Source organism: Gavia stellata, chromosome 20 (genome assembly GCF_030936135.1).
Source record: "Gavia stellata isolate bGavSte3 chromosome 20, bGavSte3.hap2, whole genome shotgun sequence".
NCBI lineage: Eukaryota > Metazoa > Chordata > Aves > Gaviiformes > Gaviidae > Gavia > Gavia stellata.
Genome location: NC_082613.1, coordinates 7,193,747 through 7,213,635, shown reverse-complemented (window position 1 = coordinate 7,213,635; position 19,889 = coordinate 7,193,747). Strand labels below are relative to the sequence as shown.

General features: G+C 41.0%; 1 protein-coding gene across 1 annotated transcript; it reads left to right on the top strand.

The window, feature by feature from the left end:
- Positions 1-17,594: 17,594 nt before the first annotated feature.
- MC3R (melanocortin 3 receptor) lies at positions 17,595-18,572 on the top strand. The gene has a single exon (XM_009813568.2). The coding sequence runs from the start codon at positions 17,598-17,600 to the stop codon at positions 18,570-18,572; it is 975 nt and encodes a 324-aa protein (XP_009811870.1). The 5' UTR covers positions 17,595-17,597.
- Positions 18,573-19,889: the final 1,317 nt, after the last annotated feature.

Genomic DNA, 19,889 nt, shown 5'->3' with positions numbered 1-19,889 from the left:
AGTATGTTTTTATCAACCTGAAATATTTGTTTAATAGGCAAAAGTCAAAAAAATGTTTCATTAAAGAAATTTCTTAACCATTTTCATACCCAAGAAAAGGACATCATGAAATAAGTAATTTCAGGTTAAAAAATGAGAGTTTGAATGAAATTATTATTTTTTCTTAAAAAAAAAAAGCATTAACTTCATAGAAACGTTTTTGCCTCTCATTCAAGCACGAACATTTCAGCAGAGCTGGAGTGCTCTCACAAAATATTTTAGAGTTGAAAAACAAAGCCTTTCACTGGAAACTCATTTCACTTCAAAATTACTGCCTAGACTTGTTTTATAAATGGCCTTCTTTTTTCTATGGAACAGTGCTGAAAAAGAAAGGAAGCCAGAGCTCCTAATGACTCCATCATGTAATGTGGGGTTTTGACCTAGTACGACAGCAAGCATACCAAGGTGTTAATCAGCAGAAAGTGATATGGGGAAACATACTGAAGGTAAACCAAGAAAAAAGTGTTAGGGGAAAAAAGATGAGTAACTGAAGAGAGAACAGTTCATTTTTCTAATGGAAAGAGGAAGTAAAGAAGCAAAGGCTGAAAGGACCAGAGGGGGTAGAGTATCTACTCTAAAGGAAGCATATTGCAATTGTAAGTGTCATTTCTTAGACTAGGTTAATGGGTACACCAAGGAACTAACTGAGATACTGGATAAAAAACATCCTGACATTAAGGGTTGGCACGATAAAGGGCTTACATGTACTGCTCAGTGACCAAAGGAGAGACTGTGCCTTCAACTGCAAACACAGAAGAGAAGAACAATGCTTTCAGCACAGCCTGGATCTTCACAGTGAGAAGAGATGGCAGGTTGAGAGACACTCCTAGGTGCAGAGGATACCAGCAGAAAAATAACTAACCTGTAGGATGCTGGGCTTGTGCTTTACATTAAATGTTTGTGGTCATTAGCTGGCTGAGCACTGGTGTTCAATCGGCCATCCGTCTGTCTGTCCGTCCATCCATCCACCCATCCATTTGTCCATCCATCCTTCCTCCTATGCACTCACTCGCTTGATCCTCCTGCCATGGAAATTTCATGGTTTAGTGGCTTCCAATAAGTTTATTTTAGTTGCTATTTTAAAGCTCCCAACTTGGCAACCCTGGGAGACTGACACCTTCCATTTACTACATGAGCTGCCCTACCAGGGGGTAAGGGACAAGTGGTCAGCCTGGTCCTTATCACACCTGAAAGTGATAATTGTCTTACATGTACCTTTATTTTTAAAGAGACAGAGAACATTTGGGGCTATATTGCAGGGATTATTTCGATTTCAGGATGAACACAGTCCCTTCTCCCCCCCAAATGATTGCTGAGAACAGCGGAAGGCCACTGATGAATATTTCAAGGTGTAAGGTCCTATAGACATCACACACATGTTTACAGCTCAAAAAAGAAAGTCAAGAAGGACTCCTTATGCCTTGCATTTATGAATGGCTCATTCTTCCTCACTTTAATTTCAAAGTCCCGGTAAGACAGCATGGAAAGCCCTGATACAGATAAGCCAGGTATCCCAGTTCCCAGCTGCCTGCCTTGGTGAGGTTCAGCCCTGCTCCAGAGAGCAGCTGCTTCCCTGCCGTGAGGTGAAGGTTACTTTTTTCTGCTTCTACCAGCATCTGAAAGGAGTCAGTCTGGACTCAGAGCCTGTTTGGTAACCACTTGCTCCTGCCCTTACAGATGCTTGCAGTGGGACTGCACTTCAGGGAGTGGGATTGACATGTTAGAGAAGCACAAGAGGCAGGATATGACCAGGAACTCATATGTTGACTCCCTGTAGAAAGCAGAGTAAAAGTCACTACAAGAGCTGCCAGGACTCACGTGTCCCCATGCATGGAGAGCTCTGCAGCGGGACCCCCTCTCTGCACCACAGCCTGGCCATGGGGCTGCACCTCGAAGGCATAGCAGTGATACAAACAGGGATACCAACAGCAGTAGTGGTCAGGCACGTAGGAGCACATTGGACTGGATACAAGGAAATAAAGGTATTTACCAAAAGGCAAACGAGAACTTGCAAGAAATAAAGGAAGTGCAGGGAGGGGATTTTTTTTTTCCAAGTCATTCTGCCTCCATAGGCACAGGTGAACAAAACAAGCTGAAACTGGCATTTCCCTCAACATTCTTTGAATTCATTGAAGAAATTTAGCTCAATGAAGAAACCAAGAAGTATCAAAACAGAAACCCTTAACAATTCAAAACAGAATATTACTAAATTAAATCACATAAGTCACCTAAATATCACCTCTGCTTTTTAACATAAGCAAAAATCCAGTATTTTGAAGCAAAGGAGATCTTCCGGGCTGAAATGGACACCCTCCTCTTCATTTCACATGATGGATAGCGTGACTGTGCCAACAAGTTCTGAATGAAACTGGAAAACCAACCAAACATGTTAGAAGGAAACCCTGTTTCAGGGGGGTTTGCCTTTTCTATTTCCCCAGTGAATATCTAGCACAGAAAATGATGGTATTGCAAATTTTAGGTATTTCTATTTGACCTAATTTTGATCCTGGTTTTAAGCAAGAAAAATATTTATGCACAGCTGATTATGCTACAGTGAACTGAAAGATGTCCTGTGCATTAAATGCAAGAAAAAAAAAAAAGGGAGGGTGAATAGAGGATGAACCAGTTAAAATTAAACCTTCTGACAAGCGATTGAGTCTGAAACTAAATTCAGGTCGAGAGTGACATCTAGTGATTCTCAGTACAGGATCCTCGCAGAAATTGTGCCAGGTTTTGCAGTATTCTCACCCATAAATCCTTCCCAAGGTACACAGCTTCATACATCTCAGCTTCTTTTATGTCTCTGTAAATTTCTTCTTAAACTGTAAGCAGAAATAATATATTTCAATATGAGAAATGTATAGTTTATGTTCAACTATTTCTGTTTAAATCAGACTTGTATCCAAAACCTGGTACAGCCTTTCCTGGCAGGGTCAAGAGAGAGCACACTCCAGATCTGAGAGAGCCAGAAAGTATCAATTTCGTCTTATTTTTATTATTTAGTTTATAGCTGTAATTTTGAGATAAGGGCCAAGGGCGAGAGGCGAGAGCTGGGAGGGATGAGGTGGTTGGGACAGGACTGTCAGTGTGGCAGTATGTCCAACCCAGCAGGACACTTGGGTGCCCGGGGAATGTCCGCCTGCAAGGAGGCACAGGAGCTGTGCAGTGGAAGCCCATGCCAGCCACACTGGCTGGACATATGGCAAATTTAGACATTTTCCATATGTATCACCAGAAATACCATAAAAGAAATATTTTCCTGTGAAATGTGGGGTTTAAATTTTTTCACGTAATTTCAGTCAATTTTGTAATTAATTCAGTATGCACATTTTGAATGAATAGTGGGAGAATCCAGAAAAGAAAAAAAAAAAAAAGCTAGGAACTAGAAGATAGAGATAATACATCTATTCATTAAAATGAACAAGTAGGTGCATGGTGCCTAATTGATGGAGGTGTTGTTTTTCAACTTCTTTTATAAAAGCAAATATTCTTTTCTCATTCTTCACTTTTTTGTACAACACATTCTGCAAAGCATAGTGGCAGTTTGATACATAAATAAAGCAAATCAGTAATTAGCAACGGAGCTATTAGCTGTTCCTTTGTGAATTGGTAATGCACAATCTACTTAGTTGCTGCATTTTGAGCAACTAAATGTTTCAAGCAGTCTTCTGCCTTTGATAGTGGTTCATTGTCACTATCAAGAAAAGAAAAGAAACAACCCACACGTTTCTAAAAATAATGGTTCTTCATCTACTTGAGCAATTTCCTTTGAGCTTCCCACTGTGTGCAACAAACATTAATAAAGGAAATGTCAGAGCAGTGCTCCCAGTGCATCCCCATGGTGCCCGGGTCCTTCTGAGGACTCTGCTCGGTGGAGAGGAGGGGACCTGCCATCCCACCTCACTGCTCAGCTCCACGGATGATGACATTGGCCCCAAACCCCACACCGGAGGAGAGGAGAGAGCCATGCTGGCCCTGTCCCAGCAGCAGCCACCACGTCCCCTCTGCCTCCTGCAGCCCTGAGGGGCCATGGGGGGACGGAGGCAAAAATCACTTGCCTGAAAGGGGTGAGCTAACCCTGACAAGGACAACTTCATAAAATTGTGATGAAGTAACATAAAACCAAGCAGTGCTGGCCGTGAAAAGTTCCTCTCAAGTTTAGTTCAAGCTTGATGGCCTTTAGCCAGCAGTGCTCACACCTGCTTGCCTCACAACCTGCACTTTAGTCAGGAAAGCTTTGCTGAAGTTGGTGACACTACACCAATTCATATTTTAACTCATTTTTCAACTGCCTACAACACATTTAATGCAAAATCCTAGACCTCTGAATGTCACTGGTGATCTTGCCTTGTTAATGCTGATGCTGCATCCAGTGATACACCCTAAAGTTAAGCGAGTTAAAAAATAAGCGACAGCTCTATATATTTACTCCTCTGTGACACAAGATGGCACCAGACACTACCTTAATTTCAGGCTCTCAGAAAAGTGGACCATCAAAGCAGTTTAAAATTTAAGAGCCATATATATGCGTTTAAATGAGATGAGTCAGAATACAATGGACTCTCCAGTGACTGTGTCCAGGGTGTCCACCAGCTCATGGCTGGGGCACAGTAGGGGCAAGCAGTAAACACTGAAGGGTTTGAAATAGCAAAAAGCTGCTTGTGGAATCAAAGAGAGAGCTAAAGCAATCCTGGCTCTTGAAAGCCTCTGAGGGCAGCAGTCAGATGACTCTTCTGAAAGCTGTGAAACACAGCTGCACCACCCCTTTAATGAGGTGCAGAGCGGGTAGAGGAGTCAGGGTCCTCCGTACTCCAGGGTGGCCTTTTCATCCTGGAAAGAGCTCGATGACAAAAAGATGCCTCTTCTCCTGCAACCTCCTTTTGAAACTTCAGTCCTTTTGTCAATCAAAACAGATATTTTGTTTTTGCCAAAAGCAAATATTTTAAAAAGATGCCAGGAGATTGCAGCTGCCTCCTCACCTCCCCGCATTTCAATCTGGCCAATACACCATGTACTGGGACAGCTTTAATACAGTCACGTCCTCTGTTTTCAGTCTTGGTCAACAAATGATAGGGTAAGAATGAAGCAAAAGGCTTCCACACACAATCGCTGTGTCTCAGGTAAGTGATATTGGTGGCTGAAGCTATGCATGCAGTTGTCCATCTGTGCTGTACACACAGTTAATCCCATTGCAGGCTTTAGAAAGGAGTGTTACAAATATAACGACCTAGTGTTCACTAAACTCCTCACCCTTCTTTATACACGCAGTGGTGTAATTTTAAGCTCAAGCAAGGCAGCAAATCACCAAAACTTTAGCAAGCACATTTGCAAGCCCAGCATTTCTGAAGAAGGGGCTATTACACGTCACTAAACTCAGCAAACACAAGCCAAATTCCTAGATGCTGGCTTTAAAAATTATTGACAAAATTGGTGTTCAAATGAGGAATTTCATTGAAATAAAACTTGCCTTTGGGCAGCCTCTTTTGGCACAGTCTCTGAAAGAGCATCCCCAAGAAAACAAGCCTGCAGACACAGTCCTGGGTGGCGGCAGCAACAGAAAACTGAAATGGGCTAAACCGAGACCCTGCCCTACCAATTTTCCCTCCAGGAAATGTTCATCATTATCCTCTATTTTACAATGTAGGGAGCACTCAGCTGCACTCTCTTCTGTATTTTTAGCCATAGCTGTTATTTAGAAACCTTAGCCACCAATATTTGCTGGTGGCAGGTTATTACTAAAAGCTTTTTGAAATTCCAACCTCGGTGTCACTGAGTTATTCATCATCAGGCTATTTGCTGGGCAATGGAAAGACCTAGGGGAAGTCTGCAGAGCTTGGCCATATTCAGTCATCACTTCTCACTTAATATGGAAAATGAAGGAAGAGATTTCAAGAAAAATACAAGTCCAGCTACAAGGGAGAAAACATGAAGCTCAGGCTCACAGACTGAATGAGCTTGCTTCTCTGATTTTCATGGAGTGGGAAAGGAGAACTGCATCTGGAAAAAGAAGTATCTTGTGGTTAAGAGAGAGGAATGAGATACCCTGGCTTTGAAACTCATATCACCACTGGAAAATGGTAAAAGCAGTATTTTATTCCCCTTCCTGCTCTGACATTTAATTAGCCAGTGTAGGAACAACGACCCACTAGGCAGGGGGTTGTATTTATAGCAGTGACAGATCTCTGTACACCCGGTTAGCACATGGTCTCTCCAGACAGTCCACACAAGTCTCTCAAGCTGGCACTGCTTGGAGGAGGAAAGGCAGCACTGGCTCGCATAAAGAAAATCCGTAGTAATATTATGCCTATATATTGTTAATACATTGTATTTAGACTCATTTTTAATGTGTGTGTATATATATACAAATTAATTTATAACAACCAGTTCAGAAAATAAAGGGAATAATAGAGCATAGATTCCAAGTGACTGGAGTCAGGGAAGCAGGAGGGGTTTGAAGGTTCTCTGTGTCCCTCTGCAAACGTTTATCAGGTAGTGACACAATATCCTTCAGATAACTATGAATGAGGGAGCTCATGAGGTCAGGCTTCATTGGTTTAGGGTTCTGGCACCTGCGTCCTCTGAGGCATTGGCCTAGAAGAGCAAGGTTACAAAATGTTTTGAGAAGTTTCTAAGCAGTCAACAAAAGTGCCCTTGGTGAATTCAGCTGAAATTTAATTATTTCTGCCATCAGAAGTTGTGTAAGATGAGCAACAGATGTAACTTTTTCATGACAACACCTTTTCTCATCAAGACAATGTTCAGTACAAACAAAAACTTAAACATCACCTTGTTTTCTTGTGTTAGATGGGAAAATGTGCTATTCAGAAATACCTAACCATACATTATTATTAAATACAAAGAAAGATGTGTAAATAACCTTGTGTACTTGAACTGGGGAAAAAAAAAAAGAAGGAACAAGAAATGGTATGAAACTAACTAGTTGTCACTTCTGTTTTTTGTAATGAATGGTACAAGGTTTCATGAACCATATTTGCTTTCCAAATATATTTTGCTTTCCAAATCAAGAAGATTCTAACAGAAAATATTCCATATTCACACTCCATAGTTTGACATTACTTGAAAATACTGACTCAAATTGCAAATTTCAGATTCCAGAAAACGGAATCTCTCTAAACCTGAAGAGTGTTTAAGTCCCATTTTACTGTTGAAAGGCAACATCTCCGAGGGCAGCAGTATGGTTGTGCATGTGTGGTTCATTTAATAGACGGGCACAGGCTTTTGCTATTCCTAGTTACCCCTAAACCATAAAAAGTAAAGATTGCCTCACTTTGTTCTGGAAGTTATCTGCAAAAAGCAAGGCAGATAAAAGCACTGAAGCGGAATTATTTACAGCCATAAGGCAGTATTAAGGTCACATCTTCCAAACACAAAAAGGAGTAGAACAGAAAATCCTTGGATCAAATTAACAAGGCAAAAGTTAGACCTAACTGGTAATTAAAATTAAAGGATAGGTTCTGATAGGTCTTATCACAGTCTTTGAGAAAGCAGCAGTCTTACAGGAGTACTCTTCTGCAGCTAGAAAGAGGGAACCACCCATCCCATGGCCTTTCCCACTGATTTCAGGAAAATCCCATATGCTGAAATGTGAACTGACAACCAAGTAAACACTTGTGGGACTTTTTCCCCCACTTTCTTTTTCCTCTTTTTTTTTTTTTTTTTTCCCCAAGATGGCTTAGTCAGCCAAGGATGTTTCTCTTGCAGTCTTCACATGGGGCCACACACAAACAGGCAGAGACCATTTTAAACAGCCTGAAACTGGCACTTCTGCAGGTCTAGGAGTGGCTGGTGACAGGCACAGCATACAGTCCCTCTCTAGCATGTAAGGAGTTCCTTCTTGTGTGAGTATTTTGTCTGCAAGGAAGCAACACTAGACTCCAAGTATGGCAATAAATTGAGGTGCTCTAAGCATCAGCAGAAAAATCTCTCCCAAAATCCATCCACCTGCAGCATCTGACAGCTCAGTAAAAACATCTTTAAAGCTTGCCAGTCTACAAAGTCTTAGTTACCTATAGTGCCAGGATGGAGGTCAGTCAGCAGCGTTAGGTTATTAGGCTTTAAAAGGCCCAGCGCTGCAGGGCAATGAGGTTTATGAAGACAAGGGCTTCCAGGGAGTTGAGGAAGATATTCGAGGGATTCTTGGCACTGAGGAAGCTGAATAGCAGAATGCAGCTGGCTCAATCACGTCTGCTTGTCTTTCACTCTGTAAATGAGAGGACAAAACCGATACTGAGTATTATTAGTCTAAAGCACTTAAAATCCCTTGAATGTGACAAAGCACCTGCAGGTGCTGGTAAGTGTTTTGCAATCAGGCCTGCTTTGTCTCCTTTTACCCTTGGATGAGAAGGAAAATTGTATATCATGTCCAAAAGTTGAGTCTGTTTAAATTAACCTGTTAAGTGGCTGAAATTATAGAAACACTCATTTGAAAGCCACCTCATCGCAATCACTATTACATGTTCCTTTTCCTCACTAATCACAAGGGTTGGCAGGCCGCCTCTTCATTTGCAGTAGTGGTGCTTTTTGCTCCAGCCAGGGTTGAAAGAAAATTCAGTGGGTCAGATCCTAAGCGATGCAAACTGCTAGTGGTCTGCTTCAAGAGGGTTTCAGTTGGTTGTATCGGGTGAGGATCTACTCTTCCAGTATGAAAATCTCTTCCATTAATCTGGTGCAGATGTATGCAACTTCAACTGACCTCAGCTGATGCCAGATTCATTCTTGCCTCAGATGATAGCAAGCCTCAGACTATAAAATAACGTTATTAGCTGTGGACATGATTGTGAAGCGTATGAACTACAACTTCTTGGAAGAACACAACTGAAATCTTTCCAATATTGCATCCAATATCTAGTATTGCAAGTGATTCTGCAGTCTGTGAATCTGACAGTACAAAAAATGCTCTTAGAAAGCTGTTACCCTAAGACATTCAAGAAAAACACAGCATTTTAGTAGACAGTGCTTAATCATCTGAGTGTTTAAAGTGGTGTCATTGTATGTCCTCTTTGCCAGATTCTTGTGAGGCTCCTACTTCCAGTTTTGTTGGAGTTTGATAATCTCCAAGTAAAAAACAACTCAAACCTCATTTCCACTATTTATTATAACTAGTGATATCTTCATGATTTCAGATAAAAATACTACGCAGTTTTTTTCTTGAACTAAGTCAATACTCAAGCGGTTCATGATCTACAAGTCATTTGGTGAATAAGATCTGAAGTTTAATTTATTGCATTTGTCAAGTATTCTGTTATCAAAAACTAAAACACTACTCAGGCAGCTTTTCAGCATCAAATAACTGTATGTCAGTAGCGAGCTGAGTAACCGTCATGAAGTGCCCAGGTGATGAATTCAAGCACATGTTTACAGATATTCCGAATCAAAGCCTGTAAAGTAATGGGCACTCCAGAAATGTGCACAGAATTCAAAAACAGTGTACTTTGCTTTTGCTTTGCTAAGATAAAATCTTTTATCTGCTAAGTCCTTTCCTAAACAGAATAAAACTGAGGAGAGCTCTTCAAGAGTATTTCACTATTTTGCCTACTTGGGACCACAGGAGAGTAGTAATTACGTGCTGCATGGGAGCAACCATCTGTTTATTATCCTCTAACTTCCTTTAAAATTTCCAATGTCATCTGGCACAAACTATTGTTGAAAAAGAGTGAAAATAAAGCAAAATCATATGTATTTATCAGCCATTATCAGCTTGAATCTCATGACAAGTGTTAAACAAGGTTTTTCATTCAACAGCCTCACAAGGGAATTCTCTCTAGAAAACTCCATTATCCACTCTTAGCAGTAGATGTTACTTTATCTTTACCTTTCCCTGAAGATTAAATAGTTTAACTAGTGAAGAAACAACTGACTAATAAAAACATACAAAAAAAAAGAAATCTTACGATATTAACTGCTTTATAAAACACAACTGAGGTTTTTAGCAAAGAAAATGGTTCATTTCTGCTGGTAGTTAAAACAGCTAAACCTTTTTCTTTAACTTCATCACAGCCAATATTTCATTAATTGTGCTGTCATCATCTTATTTACAGCTTTTTTCTTGGAAAGGGTGTTATTTTAGTGTCAAATGGCAAGATAAAAGACATGAATGAAAGCCTCCTCAGTAAGAGACATCCTGATAGATCTAATCTCCACATTTTACCCATTTCATCTTTGTGGCCTTGGGGTGGGTTGCCCTGACATTTTAGAAGGGCTACTCATGATCCTTCTAAGGATCTGTCTGCTTGAAATGAAGCATACATAATATTCATTGCCAACATTACAGATTCATGGACAAGGTAATAATTCTAAGTTTGGAAGCCTCAGATACTGAAGTAAAGCCCTGGCATTGGCAGATAAGCCAAGATGATGGCAAGCGTGTATTAGAGGATACCATTAAAGAACTAGTCTGCTAGTTCACAGAGCTCTATGCTGCCCTGAAAGTACAGGGCAAAACCCTGAGAAATCAAGGCTTATGCTTGTGATATGTGAAAACATGAACTTAAACTGTCTCATCTCTTCAGGCAAAGAAAGGAATGGAAATTAGGTCTTGCACATCCTGGGCAAGAGCTCTAATCAGTAGCCCAGAACACAAAACAGCAAAGATGCATTTTCCTCTGAACCCGTTCTAAAAGGAGGAGGTGGCTGCTGCTGAATATTGTCAAACCTGGTCACAGGTATAGAGTGTAGTGAGGAGAGAGTACTTGCAGGTGTCCCTCCAGCTGGCTTTGGCCCAAGGAGCTCTACCAGCCAAACCTGAGATGTGGACAGGCTGAGTTGCCAAGATCTAGAAACCTCCAGGGACAAAATGCTGCTGCTGATTGAGTTCAAATGCCTCCATGGTTAGGGAGATATTTTCATAATGAAATTCAATGTTCATTTTTGCAGTCTGGCCTTCAAGCTGCTAAAACTTTTCATTTTTATGGGTTTTTAAATTATTCTTTACAGAAGCACAGAAGGGTGTTTCCCTCAGTAAAAACTGTCTTAGTTAGGTCACACTTGTTTAAAGAATTGTTTTTAACTGTAGCAGTCTACCCAAGTGCTGGTATTTGTACACAGAACCAATACAAGATTTGAACTCTACGGGCATTTCAAAACATTTCTATCACTCAGCTAAGCGAGACCCTGAAGACCATCTGTGGTGTTGCATTCCTTTCCCCGCACTTCCTGGGCCACTCTACGATCTCAGGAATTCCAGCTAGGCCTTGGCCTTTGCACAATGAGTTGGGCGGTTAAGCATCCCTTGACCGTACCAGGAACTCTTGCATGGCTAAGGTGGGGAGCAGCACTGTCTGTACCAAGCACGCCTGTTACCCAACTCAAGGCAGGTAACAAGAGCGGTAATAATCAGTCATCCCCTAGCAGCCTTGGAACATCCCTTACCTGGACCGTAGCCTGAGTGGAATGGCACCAGTGTTACTGGAATTCCAATAACTTCCCAGTAACTTGCTGATGACTAAAGCCAATCATCTTATGAACCTATAAACAGCGGTCCCAAGTGATACCCTCTGAGATCTCCTGGACCACAGCGGGCTGCAACCAGCATCTCTCTCTCTGAGTGGGATGCCTCTCAGAGTTTCACAAACTCTCCAGTTTGTGAAATTTGGAAGACCACCACTGAAAGCTGGCAACGAGACCTGGGCTAAAACCCTGTCATCCTCAAGATTCAACCCTGTACCATTGAGAAATGCTGAGACATTTGAAGTGAATATTTCACGGAACTCGAGGGGAATTTTTAACAGGTATACCTTTATATGTAATTCTATATCTTTGTGTCTGTGTGTGTGCATGTGTGAATCAATTTGAGTACTCAATAGCAAGTATAATACTATCATTCCAAATCTGTAATCAAGCCGCTGTTGTGATTGTAGTAAATTCTATCAACTCACTTTGCAAATGTTAAACTAATCCATGATTAAGGGTTGCTAAGATCATATTACCTTAAACTGTGAATGAACCTTAGATTGCTGCTAAATACATATAATCCTTTAGATATAAACTGTTGACCAAGTCTGGGACTAGGATTAGACCTAGCCACACCTAGACTCCTCTCTGAGAAGGAGTTTAGAAAGCAAGGAGGTCTACTCTGAACCTTGTGACTCAACGGGAGGGTCTTCCCTACTCTTTGTATCTCTTCCACTAGACATAAACCGTTGTCCAAGTCTGGGACTAGGAGTGGACCTAGCCGGTCTTCTCTGAACCTTGTGACTCAACAGGAGGATTTCTTTATTCCTTGTACCCTTTCCTTTCCCTTATACATGAACCATTGACCAAGTTTGAGACTAAGTCTGGATTCAGCCACACCTAAACTCCTCTCTGAGAAGTTTAGAAAGCAAGGGGGGATTCATTCTGAACCTCACGACTAAACAGGAGTGTCCTCTTTACCTTTTTGTTTCTCCTGTCTCTCTGTATAAACCATTCTGATTCAATTTTAATTCAATTTTCCTTTGTATGTTTTAGTAATAAGGAACCTTGCCATCGAATTCTGTTGAGTTGCATTTTTATAGACTTCTATTAAAATTGCTTTTGCCAATACTCTTTATGGTGATTTTTAAGCGGCCTATACGACTCACTCGCGACACCATCTCCACAATCCACCTCCAGTAAATCACTCCGGAGGCTGAAGAGTACTGCTGTATTCAGAATCAGAGTATACAGGGTTAAGTCCTTACAGTAAAACACAAAGTAAAACAAGCATAAAAATCACCCCTTGCCTCTATAAACTTTTGGGTGTGCGAAGACTCATCATAAGAAATACATTTAAAAAATCAGAAAAGGAGAAGGGTAATTCTAGAGGCCAAAACCACAGAGATTTCTTCCCACCTATCTGATCATTATAAATATAATCTTCTAACTGAATCAAAGTCATGCCAAACTGGTGAAACACATAAATTCCTCTCTATCTATGAGGAACAATACAGTTCGGGGATTTGGGGCTGGAAGTTGAAAGAATAAAATATGAGAAGGAGGCAATATAATTGTCAATGATAACTGATACAGCAGGGGACTGAACTTAATGCTGCAAGAGATGCTTTCCCTCCCCGTGCACCTATTCTCCTCTGACCTATGGCCCCAACTGCTGTCTGACTTAAACATGGCATCATAAACTACACAGAGTAGGTGACAGTTGCATAGCAACTACAGGGACAGAAACGAAGGACTTCTCTCACTCAGCACACCAAAAGATTAAAAAACAATATCAATAATTTCAACAGTGACTTTGGTTTTTGAGTCCAGGGAATAAACAAGAACACAGCAGAAAGACGACACTGCTCCCTGGGTGTCAAATAAACGTACTCGCACAACACCTGGAGAGAAGGCTATGAAATGTAACATTAATCATGGACTGCAGAGCCCAAGACAAGAGGTGAGAAAGGTATTTTACTCACTGATTTAAAATAGGAGATGACACTTCCTGTACATTAACAGAGTTGCAATGAAACATTCAGATGTACTGTGAGATTACTGGCTCACCATGACCCAGCAAAGCCTAAAGATCCAAAACCTTGACTGGTCCCACTCAACCCGCATGACTTCCAACCTGGACCTCCTCTGAACAACAGTCCTGAGCACATCCCAGGCAGCAGTTTAAAGTTTTCCCTTGAGACCTTGGGTATAAGAGGTGGGAACAGCTATGAACAAGGCAAAATTTGGGGAGTACACACAGACATCTCATATCTCTAACTTTCTAATCTTCTTTTCACCAGGTTTTGGTGGAGGGAGGACCTAAACCAAGTATTATTTCATTTTATACACCCTGGGTTGCAACAATTGTCATGGCTCTGCTCCCCTACCCAAGACAAATGGACTTCACTATCTAGAAGATTCAGGATATGAATGTCTACCATCATTTTAGTACATTTTAATAAGTTGCCACTCCTCAGATGTAGTGCAGCAATTGCCAGCATGCAAATCCACTGCAACACTGCAGTGGATGTTAGAGCAATCTGTCTATTTTGCACTGCAATGAACATGATCACTAACTGTATCTCTGGAAATGAAGCAGGAACTGACAGCTGAGGGGCAGCAACTTACTATATGTTATTGCAAAGTTTATTGCAAAATTTCAGATCACGTAGGTTTTCCAATGCTGAGCGGAGAAATCCCCTCACACCTTTTGAAAATAAGGCCTAACATGTTGCTGTCTTTTGTGCAAACACAGCTTCTTCCCATTTTTGCAAAGACCTTAGAGTCAGTTTGAGCTTGCAATCAGATACATGAAGCTCTAGCCCACTATTTTTAGCACTTAATGGCAAAGCTAATAGTGCCATTAATCCACTTTGGTATATAACATTCAATTTCCACTTCAAATTGCATCTCAGTGCAAATGGTAGCTTCATTCCTGCTGTCAGTTACATTCACAAATTCAGAATGAAACATATTTAATGACTTCTTATTCTCAGATTCAGCTGAAAGGTGGGGAAATCTGTAGCGGTCTTTAGAAACAGTGTAGCAACAAGGGATGGAGCATTCTGGAGTTGATATTTACAGGACTAATGCAGTATATTGCTGAGACTAACCAGATGGGGAAGACAGGACTGGAATGTAAATGGCAAAGCGCTCCTATGAATTGGTTTACATGTGGGTGCCTAAAACATAAGTGCCCCTCCATCAGCAGTTAATCCAGAGCCAAGCCCAGAAGGATGCTGTTCCTCCAGGGTGAGCTCTCCTCCATGAATGGGAGCTCTGCCTTTGATCCTGTCCTCACCCTGGGAGGATACGACCTCCACCTCCCACTTCATAAGACAGTACCAAGGACAGAGCTGGCCGGGAGGGACCTCTGTCCAGCCCTGCAAAGAGGGGCTCATCCTCAGTTGGAAAGAAAATGTTTACAAGACCAGTGATAGTCATTTTGTCTTGAAATCACTGTCTTGAGTGCACTCCATCAGCTTGAGAAAACTGGCAAGAAGCAACTGGGGCTCACTGCACAAAATAAATACAGCTGCTCTAGCCATAAATCCATAACTGCTACACTTGAATGGAGGGAATATCTTTTCCCTGCAATAGGGTTAGAGGCATGGGAGAGATAGTTTGTTGTTTTAAGCTATCTTCTTTAAAATACATCACTGTGAGTTTAGGGAGACTTTGAGAGACCAATTAAGATCTTTAACTGGACAACTCGGTGGGCAAGTCCCCAGCTGTTTTTTCAGATTAAAATTACTGCACTGGATATTGTCTTTGTAAAGGTATCATCTGAAGTTTGAATTTGAGATTTGTTGCCTCTTGATATTGAATTATGGGTGCATGATAATAATTGTGTGGGCTCAAAATGAAACTGGAAAATATTTGTGACTTTTTGAGTTAACAAACCTGTAATAAGAACCCCAAAAAGTAGTATATGTGACATTGTATTGTTTTGATTCTGAAGTACTCTGCAAAAACTCAAGTTATGAAATATACAGACATCAGTGAGCACTTTCAAAAAAATCAAACTAAGAAAATTCACTACAGAGATATAGTGTGAGTGAATAATGTGCAAGGAAAATTTACTTTCTGCTTGCCTATTAATATATGATAACTGAAAATCTCCCCAGTCCTGCATAGACTTAAAATCAGTACAATTCCCAGTTAAGATCATTTATGGTGGGCTCCTGTGAGAAAAAGCAGCTGCTGGAGGGAAAGATTACTTTTGAAAGAGTAAAGAAAGGAAAGGGTACATGGAAATTTGATTCATTTCTCCAGCAGAGATGTCTAGCTGGGCAGCTCTTCTAGCACAGGCACCCAAGGGTGCATGGGCCTGCTGAAATACTGGAGACAGACCTAGCAACCCAGTAACATGCTGTGTCAGACCAACTCATCCCACAGTTCTTTGTTCACACAAAATGCCCATGAAGGTTACTAGAAGAGCATTCATTAAAATAGGTCTGATATCAGAGCAGTCCCACATACCCAGCATTTACTCTTGGGCATAAATGACATTGCAGAGATTTAAGGGATGATGAGAAAGTTCAAGAGCAGTTAGGCTTCCGAAGCCTTCAGGCTGCTGGAGATGCTACCAAGGAAATCAGACCAACATTAAGTATCCATTCTCATGAACTGGACAATAGTATTAAAAAAGAAAAGAAAAAAAAAAGGTTTAACTGAGGCAATTGAACTTGACGAACTCTGTCCTTGAAACCAGTGCTGTTAGAGATGGTTTGGAAGTTGAATTCAGCTATAAATTAATTTCCATGTAACTGGTTTAATAACCAGCTGAGCCTCTGGCCCTCCTGGGATGACCCTTCTCTGCCAGTACAACATAGCATACTTCTGCAGACAGGGAGAAGGGGAAAGAAACAAAAAAAAAAAAAAAGAGAACTTGCAAGAGCTTGTTAAGCCTTTAGGTTGACTGAGATGCTTCAGCGGAGCTGGAGAGTCATGACACAGAGGGAGCACAGTGTGGAGACTCACACCTGTGCTTTGCTTCACTTGTCAGCAAGGAATTTAGGACAAAAATAAACAAACAAAACCCAAACCATTTGTGGGCAAGGAATGAAATCCCTAGGAGCTTGTCTCTGATGAAATGAATGTTATCTAGATAATGACAGCCTTCAGAGCACCTCAGCAACTATATCATGGGCTTGTTGTTTGCACCCACATCCCACCTGTGCTACAGCTCACCCCCAGGCTTTTGTCTTTAACCACAAAGCCCAAAGCCAAAGTAAGCCCAGAACATCCTCAAGGGATGCATTCTCTGGACTCAGCTCAGGGCTCAGCCAGCCCATTCAAACCAGGCAAGAAAAGCTCTGGCTCCAGGCAGGAGAGGAGTAGACGCCGGAACAGTGTATGAGCATCCTGCCTGCCCCTGAACACCTACCACCCTTCAGCTGCCTGCCCCTGCTTGCTCCCATGGGCAGAACCCAGCTGCCGAGAACAGGCATAAAGTTTTGCTGGATGAAAATCCCATTTTTCAGACGAATTTTAAGGCAAATCCATCCTATCCGCTATCTGCAGAGGGCGCCAGACAGTTTCAGATCTGCTGGTGGAGCCAGCGGTGGGGATGCTGTACCTGGTGTTTGCAGCTGTCAGTCAGAAAGGTGCTTGCTCTCTAATGGCCAATGCTCTGCGCGGAGGATTAAGTAGGAGTTGTTTTTTCTTTCATGCATGTATAAATCCCTTAGTTCTCTTTCCCTTTCTTGTCACTGAAATAGCAAGAGATACTTCGCTGAGCTGCAACATACTGGCAACAAACCTGCACTGGCCCCAGCAGATGACAGCAGATGAGAAAACTCCCTGCTTTTAATCATCAGGAGAGCTAGAACCAGCAATGTGCTGCTGATGATTTTTCCCTTCAGAGAAAACTGTTTGATGTCTGCAAGATTTGAAGCTTACTTTCTTATAAAGAAGAGCAGCCTGTGACTGACACAAAACTCACTGTAAATGCAGATTTTTTTATGTTTCTACTTGTAAAAGGGACTAAAGAAAAGTCCTGCTTGATTCCATCCCATGTACACAGCAACAACTCGGAGGACTTCTTTCCCTTTTTCTTTTTTTTCTCCCTTTTTTTTTCCTTTTTTTTAACCTGTGCTCTATCAGGTCCATAATCACTCGTGAATTCAACTCCTTTGCTGACAATGAATACCACACACTTTGCATTTTCATTTCAGCCTGTGCTTAATGTCACTGAAGACTTCAATGACTCAATTCTGAATAACAGAAGTGGCAATGGATTTTGTGAGCAGGTCTTCATAAAAGCCGAGGTCTTCTTGACTTTAGGGATCATCAGCCTCCTGGAAAACATCCTTGTCATTCTTGCAGTGCTGAAGAATGGAAACTTACATTCTCCCATGTATTTCTTCCTTTGTAGCTTGGCTGTGGCAGATATGTTAGTGAGCATGTCAAATGCCTTGGAGACTATCATGATTGCAATCCTGAGCAACGGCTATTTGATCATTGATGACCACTTTATTCAGCATATGGACAATGTTTTTGACTCAATGATTTGTATTTCTTTGGTAGCCTCAATTTGCAACCTCTTGGTTATAGCCATTGACAGGTACATAACTATTTTCTATGCTCTCCGTTACCACAGCATCATGACTGTGAAGAAAGCTTTAACCCTGATTGTGGTTATTTGGATTGCTTGTATCATCTGTGGCATCATATTCATTGCCTACTCAGAAAGCAAAACTGTCATTGTCTGTCTCATCACCATGTTCTTTACCATGCTCTTTCTCATGGCCTCCCTTTATGTTCACATGTTCTTGTTTGCACGCCTGCATGTCAAGCGGATTGCAGCTCTCCCCGTGGATGGGGTGCCCTACCAGCGTACCTGCATGAAGGGAGCTGTCACCATCACTATATTACTTGGTGTCTTCATTGTTTGCTGGGCACCTTTCTTCCTTCACCTCATTCTCATTATTTCTTGCCCAATGAATCCATATTGTGTCTGCTACACTTCACACTTCAATACCTATCTGGTCTTGATAATGTGCAACTCGGTAATTGATCCACTCATTTATGCTTTCCGGAGTCTGGAGATGAGAAAGACTTTCAAAGAAATAATGTGTTGCTGTTACGGCATGAGTGTGGGACAGTGTATGCTGTAAACATCTGGCTTTGTGTTGAGAATAGAGAGAGGATACTCACAATATGTGTATGAATAAATATATGTATCTAGATACATAGCAGGCCCACTTTAAGAGCAGTGCTTGAAGGAAGGGCACAGGAAATTCAAAGTAACCTTCTACTTGATGCCTTGATTCATACTTTTCAAAATGAAAACCAGATTCAACTAAATTATTTGAAACTATTTAAATAGTGATAACAGAAGGAAATCCAGAATGACTTACAAAATAGCTTAAGAAACATACTGGGAAAATGAAATCTGAAAGGGAATACTACCTTAGAGAGACTGAAATAATATTCTCTCTACCATTCATTTGTACCTGTTGCTTTATCTCTGTGCCACTATCAACAAGTCAGTGTTTTCTAAAAGATTCCATTAGTAACCTCGACAGAAAGCTACTCACTTTGGAAGGCAAATCAAAACACCAACAGGTAATAGCATTGCTTTACACTTACTCCCATGCCTCCACCGTTTATTGAAAGAATAGGTTGACATTTATGCTGCTTGCTATAATGCAACCTGAGTAAAATTTTTGAAGGATGAAAGTAAACATTTCTCTTGCACTGAAATATTCTTTCAGTAGAAATCGGTTAAGTGAAAAGGAACAGCTACTGTATCAGTGATAGTGTGACTTAAACAGCTGCCTGATAAAAGTGACTCATATGAAGAAGGCATTTACATTACTTATTGTGATACAGGAGTATTACATCCTCAAATTTTTAATTTATTTTTTTTAAATTGGAATGCACTGATCAATGTAGTATTTGGTATGTTAATAAAATAAGTCACAGAAATCTCCTTTTGATAAATTATCACCAATGAGACCCATCCCTAGAAAATTTTGAAGACTACACAGATCTGAACATAAGGAATAGCTAAAATGCAAAATAGTTTGCATTTAGCTTTGTGTAAAAACTGTATGGAGTCTTTAGAGATATCCATTTGACTAAGTTAGGTACCTGGAAGAAATGTGTATGGCAGATATGACTTCTATGCTTTGAGAAATACGTCATGGGTCAGTCTCTTTTTACTTAAAAAGCTTTACACTCAGTTTGGTGGATGGACACTCCTGCATTGGAAACAAGAAAGCAACATGCTGTTTGCAATCATTTTCAAACTCTGTGTGCAAGCTGGTGGCATGTGAAACACACAACTTCAGCTACAATAATTTAGTCTTTGCCTCTGCTTTTTATAGGAATACACCATGTAAGTGGCCTTCCAATAGCATATTGTAACTGAGCAAAAGCTAATGCGATTTGTATGTAATGCAATGTGCAGGCAGTATCACAGACAGTGC

Coding starts and splice junctions, on each gene's coding strand:
- MC3R (XM_009813568.2), top strand. CDS start 17,598: ATGAATACCACACACTTTGCATTTTCATTTCAGCCTGTGCTTAATGTC.